The sequence below is a fragment of the Hippoglossus stenolepis genome, chromosome 18 (genome assembly GCF_022539355.2).
Source record: "Hippoglossus stenolepis isolate QCI-W04-F060 chromosome 18, HSTE1.2, whole genome shotgun sequence".
NCBI classification, from domain to species: Eukaryota; Metazoa; Chordata; class Actinopteri; order Pleuronectiformes; family Pleuronectidae; genus Hippoglossus; species Hippoglossus stenolepis.
The window spans coordinates 6834952-6847074 of NC_061500.1; the positions used below are offsets into that span (position 1 = coordinate 6834952).

General features: G+C 42.9%; 1 protein-coding gene across 1 annotated transcript in view; it reads left to right on the forward strand.

Annotated features, from left to right (window-relative positions):
• si:dkey-112m2.1 (transmembrane protein 132C) overlaps positions 1-12123 on the forward strand; it is a 128010-nt gene that overhangs the window by 37058 nt on the left and 78829 nt on the right. The window contains exon 2 of the mRNA XM_035183857.2: positions 4092-5016. Within this exon, the coding sequence (XP_035039748.2) occupies positions 4092-5016 (925 nt within the window). The remainder of the gene's footprint in view (positions 1-4091; positions 5017-12123) is intronic.

Sequence of the window (12123 nt, forward strand, 5' to 3'; positions counted from 1 at the left end):
TCCTCAAAAACAAGTCTCAAATATTTTGCTTATTCTCATTTGCTTCTGAGTCGATATTCAGCTTCCAGTTTACAGCAGCGCTCACATCCCCAGCGTATGTGCATAGTCATGTAAATAGGAAGTAGAATAGATTGCGATCATTTCTGATACGGAACTAAAATGCACATCTAGATGAAGATTGTTTTTTCCATCCAGTCGGGATTTAGTTGAATTTGGGCACCAGGGCCGTGTCAGTGGGATTGAATCCAAAATAAACGACAGAGCTCATCAGCTCTGGAACTTTTAAAACGGATGAAGGCAACGTTCGGCCATGTTTGTGAGGGCTCTGCAAGAAAAACAAGTCATGCGGGTCATGCACATAATCTCTTGCTGTGCAGTAATCTTGGACTTTTTTATCGACAATCTCCACCTCCCACTGTTGCCGCTCATCTTCCCACCTCAATCACTTCTTACTCTACAGATGTGATATAAGAAAATCTGTTTGATTAATATATTACTGAAGACCAGCCAACTTGAGATGTTTGATCAAGGAGTGGATGCAGGATGGACACATGGTGGAGGATGAAGCACGGATGAGGGGAGGAGGATGAGAAGAGGAGGGAGGGATGGTGTATCTTGGGTGAAGTTCTACTCAGGTCACCAGAGATGAGGAGAGGCGATTATAAAAAGAAAATAGGTTTGATTTGATGCCACATGTGTTTGTCTTTGAGACACACATAGGCTTTAATGTCATTTTAAAGAGTTGATTTTAGAAGTTGCGTGTTGCATGTTGTAGGAACATCGCGGGAAATGGTATAGATGCGTTTTAATTTGGAGACCTATGCCCCCGTGGGCTCCTTTGGCTCATGCTACATGAATATAACATCAAGACATTAAATCCTGAATCCAGCATCTGTCTAATGATGAGGCCAGTCCGGTTCAGCCGCACGTTTGATATGTGATCCAACTCCTCAGTCCGCGTCCTGAGGGGTTGGCAGGGCCAAGGAATCCTCCACAAGAGTTTACAGCCAGGATTTACCACGGGGGGTTAAGTTATCTGCACAAATCAATCCCTTTTTCATTTGCAGAAACAGTCCTGCAGACATGATTTACAAGTACAGTAGCTGCAGACATGAAATCCAAGGGCAACTCAGGGCTGCAAATCACGCTGGCTTCGGCTGCCAGTTTATGATGTCCTGGTTGGTATCATGGAGAGGAACATATTCTGAATCCGAAGTTGCAAATTACATTTTCTTCATGTACTGGGGTATTTAGTTCCATCTGTGCCATAGTAAGTATAAACTAGGACATTGTGTCACAACCCTTGGAGAGAAAAAAAGAGACAGAGAGGAATGCACGATCCAGAAGCAGCTAAGCACTCGCTCCTCTCTTGACATTTCTCTCTGTTTTGTCATTTTTAAGGGTAAACATTGTTCGCTCAGTCAGAACTGTGTAGTAGCAGTCGCTCTCTGTGTACTGACTCAGTGAAGTCTTCACATCCCTTTAGTATCTTATATCTCAGTTGCGGCGGTGAATGAAAACACAGCGTAAACTCCGGCGTCCGAGTAGTTTGAAGAAGGTGCGCAACGCGAATACAAACATAAAACCAACTGCTCGGAGAAAAGTGCAACTAATTCATAGTTATGATTCATTCTTGTTATTTCCACGGGTTTGTTTCCCATATCAATGTCAGACATTTTTACAGTTAATGCATGATTATAGAGAAGAGTGGTCTGTGATTAGGTTCAGCCGTGTGGCTGGTTTTCATCTGGCCGCCAGCACAACAATCATAACTGTGGCAGAGGCAGCGGGTAAGAGCTTGAACAATTTTTGTATTTATTTTGGAACAAATTGGACCTGGGTGGGTGATTCTTGATTTCTCGCCGCCGAAGCTTCAATCCGAGTCTTGACCTGTGTAATAAAGCGAAAAATACACCCGGCTGCTCCAGTACATCGAGACTTATAACAGCTTAAACAGATGACGGATGGATTGGATAATAACCCTCCAATCGATTCATTAGGCCGGGTGAGATCGTCAAAGACAGCGACTCTTGATAAAAGACATTTCTCAAAGACATAAGAATGAAAAGTAGATAATGAAAAACCTATTACTGGAAATAGCCTGGTGCATGCACGGAATAAGGTTTCCCTGCCTGTCTCTGTCCTTATGAGAGGTATTGATTATTAAATGGATTAATATACTGTCAATTCCTACAGCGACTGCCTTATAACTGCCTTATACACGTTTCACCACTCCCCAAACCCAAGTAAATTTCTTTTTCATTCACCAACTGCATTTGAAATATTAATTTTAAAAGTTTAGTTTAGTTTGAGTCAGAGTCGGGACGGTCCTGTCCCAAGTTCTTGCGCCCGACTCTGGTTCCGTCCGTCAGGTGAGCTGGTCGTTGCTCTGCTGCCACGGATCATCACAAATCACAAATCACTGCCACACGTCACCCAAAGCAAGCAGGGTCCGGGACAGAAAATCAATGGGCTCTCATGGGCCACTCCATCAGTCCAAATATCTGGAGTTTGATGGCAAAGAGAAAGAGGCAGTGGAAATGATTTGCAGGCCGGAGAGGGGGGAAGGGACGGAGGCAGGTCTTAAGGGCCATGCAAGTTCTGGTGAGGTTGCGTGGGCATGTTTGAGGCGTGATGTGTAGTATCCCGTAAGAAGAAAACCTCATTCCCAGGTTCTTGTACCAATACCAAATAGATATTTTTCTTTAACTTCGTAAAATTTAGGTTTTCAAATGTGAAATCTCCCCTGCATTGGATGGGAGAGTTGAAGGGGGAAGCAGGGAAGGAGAGACATGAGCTGAAAGGCCCAGGAGAATGACCATGTGTTGTGGAAACATTAAGAAGTTAATTATTGTTGTTTGTCCACTGATTTGCTTCCAATCAGCAGTTAGAGCAGCAGCGGCTGTGACCCACAGCTCAAAGAGGAAATTAAGGTACTTAAAAGCCAGATGGCACTACTTCTTTGAATCATAACTCACAGACATGATACACATACTTTTAGATCCGGTGTGGATTACACAATTTGTCCAAATAAATGCCCATAAATCTATATTAAAAAAGACGACTCTGAGAATCATATATTTTTTTAAGTTTTCCTCATGCACCTGCATCATATCCCTGCAAACAGTAACTGCTCATTTTTATGATTGGTTCTAACTTAATTGATTACTCCATGGCAACAATTAACTATAAAAATATAACATTATAGAATTATAGGAATATTTGATCAAATAATAAAGACAAAGAAAAACTCAATTCCATACAGTACAACATTTGCAATAATTGTCAAGATATTCAAATTGCCTCACCAGCATTGACAATTAGTTTTCAATGTTTTACGGCTGTATCGTGTATCTCCTGCTTTTCTGTGGTGCATTGCACGGTGGACATTCACAGCGCTCTCCAGATTCACTCCAATTTTCCAGTGTAAACACACAAGATATCCTCACGACTCGTTTGGAATTACTAATGTGCTGTGGCATTAGAGTCTGACCGGATGACAACTTTCCATATCTGACAGTTGTGAAGCACCAGCGACAGTTTGAGTGACAGAGGAAGGGATGCAGGGAGGATACAGGAGATCAAGTCATATTAGGGTAAAAAAAAAAAATGGGAGGCAGGAGAATTTAAGGGACAGATCGAGTTAGTGCGTCACAGTGAAAGGGATCGAGCACATGAGGCGAGCGTGAACAAGCCTGATAAGCAAGTGACTCGGAGAGACGTCTGTATTTTGAATTGAGTCGAACAAATTCCTTTTGAATAAGAGCAGCGGCTCATGAAAGTGATATCATATGGAAATGTTTCCAACGAGCCATTTAACACCCCCGCTGGAACCGACTGTAGATAGGATTGCCTCAGGTTGCAGGCGGTGCATGCAAATGTTATGGTAAATGTGAAGAGCCGCCGTCCAGGTCATGATTTAATTCCTCCAATTTTTCTCACTTTGAATTAACACCTGGCTCAGGTTTTTGTTGATTTGGGTTTAGACAATGAATCTCTCTCAGTACAATGATGTATAACCACAAGTATGCTGAGTGTTAAAGTGAAAGAGAGACTACCGGGGAGTCACTGTCACTTTCTCTGTGTTTCAGTGGTGGACAGCAAGGTGATCCTGGAGGGCCTGCAGAGATATGGCCCCACGCCAATCTACCTGCCTGTCAGCTACCGGATCCTGAACGCCGAGTCAGCATTCTTCCTACAGGAGGCAAACCAGGACTTAATGAGGAACTCCAGCCTGCAGGCTCGCACTGAGTCCTTCTTCATCCATCAGGCCCGGCAGATGCCCTTTGTCAATGCTAGCTACGGGCCGCTGTCAGTACAGCAGCCTGTCCCCCTGGAGCTGCTGCAGACCGTGCCAGGGTCCTTCAATACAGCCTCCGTCACTTCATCATCTGTGCCAACATCAGCGGCAGCATCGCCTCTGTTTACATTCAACTGGAAGGTGCACACATATATTATCAGCGAGAGTATTCACCCCAGTTGGCCAAAGGTCCAGGTGTTGTTCTACGTTGCAGGGAGGGACTGGGACGATTACAGTGCCATCCACAAGCTGCCCTGCGTCCAGATGTTTGCCTTCCACGAGACTCAAGAGGTGCGCGGCACGTGCCGGCTAAAAGGTGAGTTGGGGATATGCGTTGCCGAGCTAGAGCCCCTGGCCAGCTGGTTCAGCCCCCCCACTGTCAGGCCGGGGAGGCAGCGGGTCTCTGAGCAGGCCCAGGGCACTCCTGTGGAGCTCTACTACAAGCTTCAAACGTCGGACAACGGAGACTGCAGCTCAGAGGATTCAAGAAAGGGCAGCACTGTCCGCTCCGAGCAGCCCAGGCCCATGGGCTATTTTGCAGGCCACACACCGATGCAGCGCATCGGGAGCGTCAGGCTGTTTCAGCCACTGTTGGAGCTCAAGCTGGACAATAACTTCGTGGTGATGGCCCCTTCCAAACCCATCCGGCAGAGAGAAACCGTCTCCACCTTTCTGGCTTTGTCAACGCTTTCCTCGGTGCAAATCTTCACCCTCAGGTGAGTAAAGCTCCTCCTGGGAGAACACAGTTTACTCTGCTGCTCCGCTAATACTTTCCCATTTCCCTGTTTAAACAGAATTCCCTGAACATGCAACACATGCAGTTGAATTAAAGATGGAGTGGTAGGGTTTTAAATAAAGCACCAATGATCGATAGACCTGTGAGAATACCCCACAACCGCAGATCTGAAAAACGCACAGGAACCAAATCATGCAGATTATAGATTATAGATCACACTTTTCAGACAGCACAGATAGAATACAGTCATTGCATTTCCTCTTTCCTATGACCGGACACTTGTTTTGTAAACTTCATCTTTAACATCTTGTTTAATCATAAATAATCTGCACTTGGAAAAATCTGGGATTAATCTCTGGCATTTGAGATTAGGAAATATGTGCATGATAAGCTTTTGATTTGCCACATCACAGTCAGCGTCTCCTTCGCTGCCGAGCATCATGTGGGTTGTTCAGCCTGTTTATTTAGATCATTTGTGGACTTTTCAGAAAAAAACACAATATCACAAATATCACAAAAATTGTAAACAAGACAGTGGTATACGCACATCCTTGTGTAATCAATTGAAGCAGCTTCATTGTGTGCACAGACAACGCAGACAAACAGCACTCAGATCCTTAACCTGGTTTTGCTGTCGCGGAGGAAATTCTAATTTCAGCAGGAAGACGGGTTTTTTTTGTGTGAAATAACACGATTTTCAGTGACAAAGAGATTGTCGCACACGAAATCTTGTCTCTGAACAAACCTGAAGCCTCTTGGTATTTATTTAAAAGAGGTTTTCTGAAAGTGGAAGCACAAGCCAAAGACAAAAAAAATCTCGCAAAGTTTGAAGAGAGTTCACTCGTGGTATTATTTGTCGGGCTTACAGTTGAAGGGTCACACTCAAAATTGTGTTATACTTTAGTTATACTTTTATACCTACATTTTGCTTACATTAGATGATGACTTTTACCATATGTGGCTTTATTTCCTATCTCTCTTTTCTGCTTGTGTGAAGTATTTGTATTTACTGCAACGGATGAGGTTCTGTCGAGAAGGTTTGTTTGTGTTTATCGTTGTGTTGGAGAGATTACAGATATCAGACTGCTTAGCACCCTCTAAACTGCATCTTTGATAGTCTGCAGGGGATTGTTTTGCCTGGATAAAGCCTTAATTATGCTTTTGTGTTATTTATGATAATTGCTTCATGTTCTCACCTTCAAAATTGCCTGTCGGAGAGAAAAAAAACAAAAAAGTTTTATCTGAGGTGATTCCACACAACTACAAAGTGGTTATTGATACGTTGAGCGTTGTCTCGTACAAATTACGATTCAAAGTGACTGTAATTGCTTCAGGTTGTTTGATGCAAATGAAGGTGTAAGGAATATGCTTTTTTTCTCCGCCGGGCTACTTTTATGCCCGAGATCTAAATCACGGCAGTTGAAACAGTTAGCAGCCTCAGAGTGGAGCTGTGACAGACAGCCTTGGCGATTTGTCAACCCTGGGTAAGCAGGAAATCTGCCAAAAAGCCTCATTGCTTTTTTTCTCTCACTCCAGTGATGATGAACTCCCATGAAGTATTAGTGCTCGCAGTGTGTGTTTATCACATTTGTCAGCATGTGTGTAAATGGGAGCTTTAAAGGCGGTGGTGTTTTTTCTTCTTCTTGTGCCTCTTTGCACCAGCGTTGCAGCCCGATCGTTCAGAAGTTCATCTTTTTTCATGTTTTCCGTCGGGATGGAGCGGACTTAAAAAAAATACCTCATTAGCAACCAAAAGATTAAACCTCAAAGTGTTTGAAAATCACAGGCTACTTTACAGTAGTTGATTTGCCAGCTGACCAAACTCTGTGACTGAACACCCGAAAGCTGATGACTCATCTGGTGTCAGTCGTTTTGATTTCCCCGATTAGACAAAACTCGTCCCTTTAAAACACCCTTTAAGCACTCGATATTCTCTTGATGATGATGGGAATTCAAGTCCTCTTTCGCTGGTGGTGGGAGAGATTGTGCGTCTGTAGTTGTTCAGCACAGACGTGTTGAGTCTGTATGTTTGCACATCCCTGCTCTGCTTCTCTCTCTCTCTCTCTCTCTCTCTCTCTCTATATGTGTGTTTGCATACTGTCTGCCGGTGCTTGCTTATTCATTGGCGTGGGTGTGTTTATGGACAGCTTACATTACAAGTAACTCTGGTGGGTTTCTCCCACAAGCTAAGGCATCATTAACTATTTATATTCTATGGAGTTACTTCCTTCTCCTCCACATTATGTCTCCCCCACCATCCCTGCAGCACAGACAGAAGAATAGTGTCTGTATTCTGGGGCTGGAATGAATCTGACTTGATTCGATACGATCACAATACTTTGGTACAGATTCGATATAGCAATACTACAAATATCGCAATTTGATATCATGATATATTACAAATGCAATGTTTAATTTTTCAATACTACAAGCTCAAATATACTGTACAGACTATGTATAGTAGTGATGGTGGTGAGGAGTATCGAGGTCCCGCCTTTACACACTCTTGACCAATCTAGAGTCAGCCTCAGCTGTCAATCAATGCATTTCAAACCAGTTTTATAGAATCAAATTAAACCCACGTTATCATAAATATCAACACTTGAACAAACTTCAGTGTGATAACAACTTTCTAACGTGACAGAAATCGTCTTTAGTACAATCTTATTTGCCCGGTCCCATCTAGCTATGTCCCGAATTAACAGTTGACTGCTAGTTAAATTACTACCTCAGTGTAGTAATGTATAAATAATAGATTAAATAAAAGGTCAAGTTATCAAGTGTGAAACTTGTTACATTCCTTCATATGCAGATGGAAAAAGTTATATCTTATACTATATCATTTTACTCATTACACGCTTCTCTACTTTTTTGAGAAAACTGCAAAAACTAATATACACGTACAATCCTTTTAATCTGATTCATTGATAAACCATTACTGGCACCTTGAATACTTTAAGTTCATGACACACTTTGACCTTTGCCCTCAGCAGAACCTGAGGTAAAAACAAAGATATTCCTGAGAAGTCGTGTGCAGTGTTATTTATTTTGCGGTTGATTTAAGTGGCTTGCTGAGTTTTCCAAGGGCCAATAAACCTCAATTCAAAGATGCATCAGTGCATGTTTTTATTTATTGCTCTGCCTTGTTTGTCAGCATCATTTACAATCAGCAGAATGTGTCATTTAATTTATTGACTCACTCTGAGCCCTGCTAGAAAATTGTTGGCATGTGAGGAATTAAGAAATTATACCAGCAGGCTTTATATTTAGTCTCGCTGTCTATTATAAGTGCATGTTATAATTTGACTAATTGAAAAACTTTTTTAACATTTAAATGATAATATTCAAAATATATGATTTTACAAACCAATGTCTACCCAGCTCTTAACGTTTAGCAGCACAGACAAATCAGCGCACTTAACCAAAGGGCTATTTCACCGGCCATTTTTCTCTCTCTGCCTTGTTGTGTAATTGGCTGTATTGGCTCTAATTTAATGCAATTATTTCGACTGTAATTACAGGAATCCAATCCCAGATAGTTGACAAAACACACAGACATTTGTGCACACACACACACACCTACACACACCTACACACGGACTCATGAATATTCACGCATACACTCATACGTGCAGACACATCCTGACGCCCACACACACACACACACACACACGTGCGTGGACCTGCTCGGTGCCAACTGTAGAGTCACGGGGTGTTTGTCAAGCTAAAGGCTCCCACTGGAATCAGTAATTCCCCGCTCCCTGCCTCATTAGCCGTGGAGAGAGTGAGGCAGCAGGTTCGGAAAAAAGCGTTCTCCAGCTACTCCTTATTCAACATGCAAATGAAAAAAACATTTCCTCCTGAACAAATTAACAGGCTTTTCAAAAGATAAATTGCCCCAGCTGTATTGTAATTTTGACTAAACAATCCAACATATTTCCGCAGACCCTCCCCCCCCCAGGGCCGGTGTTGCTGATGAATGCAAATTAATTTCCAAATTCTGAGCGTGTGAAGGTGTAAGTGTGAGATTCCTCATACTGTGCCAACCCAAACAACCAGCATGGGTTGTTTTATTATGCGGGGATTTAGCAGGTGAAAGAGGCAGGTTCAGTGTTGGGGCTGTGAATAAAGACGTGGAATTAGCGGAGGCAGTTGTTCAGATGCTCGGGATGCGTCGTGCTTTCGCGTCAGATTCTGCTCCAGGTCGGGTTTTACAGCTTGTGTGACTCAGCTGGTTGTTATTGGCCGTTGTTTGTTGAAATATCAACGGGAGAAAAAGGTTCGAATAAAGATGTTCTCCTCAGAGTATTAGCCTTATCTTGACGGCACTCCTGTGATTCAGTTCTCGGTAAAGGTCACCCAGGATAGGTATGTTGCTCTTCCATTTCCATTTCTGTACTTATCTGTGCTTTTTCTGCCCCCCCCGTCCCGTATTTTATCTGCCGCTCTGTCTCGGCTCCTTGTGTTTTTTAACCTTTCCCTCGCGGTGCATGCGCTCTGCTCTCCCGTCACATTCTTCTGTGCTTCCGCTGAGTTCGACGTGCTCCTCCTCTTCCTCCTCCTGCTGCTGAAACTGTGGCAAAAAAAACCCTCCTTTGTTCTGAGATCTAAATATCCAGGAGCCTCGTGCCTGAAATTCTAATTCAACTCTGCCTCAGTGTGAAGTTCAGCCTCCTCTCACCCCTCCCTCTGCCTTGCTCTACCCAGCTCCTTCTTCCCCTCCCCGCCTCCTCACCAGTGTTTACTTTGAAAGCGCTCATTCACTCATTAATAAGTAATTAGTGATTTGCGGCCTGGGGAGACGTCACTATGTAGATCCCACTCCGTGTTGAACCCTGCCACCGCAGAGCAATCACCAGTTCCCTGCAGCAAGTCATTTGAATCCTTGTACTTTCCACTGTAACGATTTCCCATCACTATTCTGTTCTTGAATTCGTGTCTAAACTGATGAATTTATTGGACGTCAGGAGCCCAGAATGCATTGCTCTGCCACTTCCCTGCTGCCTGTCTTCACTTTCTTTGCACTCGCTCCGTCCATCTGCCTTGGGACAGGCTGCGCGTCCCACAGGAATCTTTCGCGATCCCGCAGCTTGGCAGAGGGTCACAGGCGCGAGGCCGCACCATTCAGAGTGACACATGCCTCCAAGACGCTCGGTACTGAAGGGGCCAAGGGTCGCCTCGGTTGTTCTCTCTGGTTCCTTTGAACTCGCGAATGTCTCGCAGGCTCGGCAGGGCAGCAGAAGGGATGAAGGAGGATGGAGTGGGTCCTCCCGAGGGACTGAAGCTCCATGTCTGGTTCGGTGTTAGAGTTACTGAACTTATGTGCGGTAAGTAGGAGTGAATCTACAGTCGTAGATGCTTCAAGCTTGAATCAGCAGGCCACAATCCAATGAAGAAAACAATACACTTTTACAGAAATGCAATTTTGTTGTATCTCTCGTATTACTTTCTGGATGTGTATCTGTAAAACCTGACACCCAGAAGTAGAGAGTAGGTAATCCAGGAAAAGCTACAAGAGGAGGCTACACATTGAAGATACGCAACCGATACATCCGACCCCATCCCATTGGTCCTCTCGTCAAAGCTACGCCCCCAAAACGCATTAACACCCACAATCTGACAACTGCTTTACGCCACACCAGCTTTTTTGGTGTGAGGATTTCAACAAATACGATTTAAAAAAGCGTTTCAGGTACAACCTACAAAAACTACCTTTAATTAAGGCCACAGATACACATTGATTGTGTATAACAAGTTACTCAAAATATTTCAGCTTTAAATAAACTAAGACGAGCCCCTTTTCAAAATGATTGTTTCTCCTTTTCACAAACTGAATAAACTGTCAAAACCTGTTTCAAACATCCTTGTCTTCATGAAAAAGCAACAAATAGAAGATTTGTTCATTGAATACAAATTAAAAAATGGCTAATTAAATACTATTTGGTAAGGGAACATTTGGTGAATGGGTTTTAAAGCTATCAACATTATGGTAATTAAAGTTTTTTTCACCTGACGAAATGTATTTGCTTTTGCGTACTATAAATTAATTAGTGGGAGACAGAGTTGATTCATTCATATTATTGTATAGTGTCAAGATAAGAGACCCTGATTAAAACTGGTCACTTTTATTTTGAATGTAGACTTTGAAGCAAAGTCTGAGTTTCTAAAAGGTTTCACTAAAGTCTTATGAGGTGGAAACGTATTGAAGAATGTTAGATTTTGGAGGTTCGGTTCACTCTTAAGGTCTCATTAATTACAGATGTTAAACCTTCACGGCTGAATCACGAGGAGTAAAAGAAAAAAGGGAGAAAAGACCAGAAATCACAAACCTATTGAGATTTTTAAAAGTAAAACTGACAACTATTTTCACTTGATTGACACCGCACATAAAAGAGAATAAAATTTCCCAAAGAAACCACTTTGATATTAGCTGTAAGAATTAGTTTCAAGAGTGTTCATATTTACTTTTGGCAGCTATAAAAATCTTCCGTTGGCTCATCAGACACTTGCTCATAATCCTACAACTCTGAGCTTCTAGTTATTTTCTTCCCCCTGATAAAATAAGAATTGTTGTGCCACAGTCAACAGCTCGAGCTGGCACGGGGACTTTGATGGCACCGATAAGGCTGAGAATCATAGACTCGTGTTGTCCTTGAATGTTTACCAGTCATTTCCCATTAAAAATAATGAGGTGCTCGCATTTTACCGTCCATTACGTTGATAGATTTCACTCAGACAGAAAAGAAGCGCAGAGTCGTGCTGTAAAAATAACAAAAGCTGCACAAACAATGAAAGTTTGCTCTTAAATTTGTTCCACTATCGTTATGAAGAGCCGTGCAGATTGTAAAGCCTCCCGGAGATAACGTTGTGATTTAGGGTGGTGAGAATAAACTTCACTTGTGTTGTAAATGCACCGTGCGGCTCGTGATCAGACATCAGCCTTGACGTCTAAAAGCTCGACTACAACAATCTGAGAACTGTCGTACAGTTTACTAAAGCCAAAAGTGGGACACTGCTGCACTTAAGTTTGATCAGAACCCTCTTGCATATCAACGTAACGGCTCTGTCGCAAGTCAGAGGGGGATTT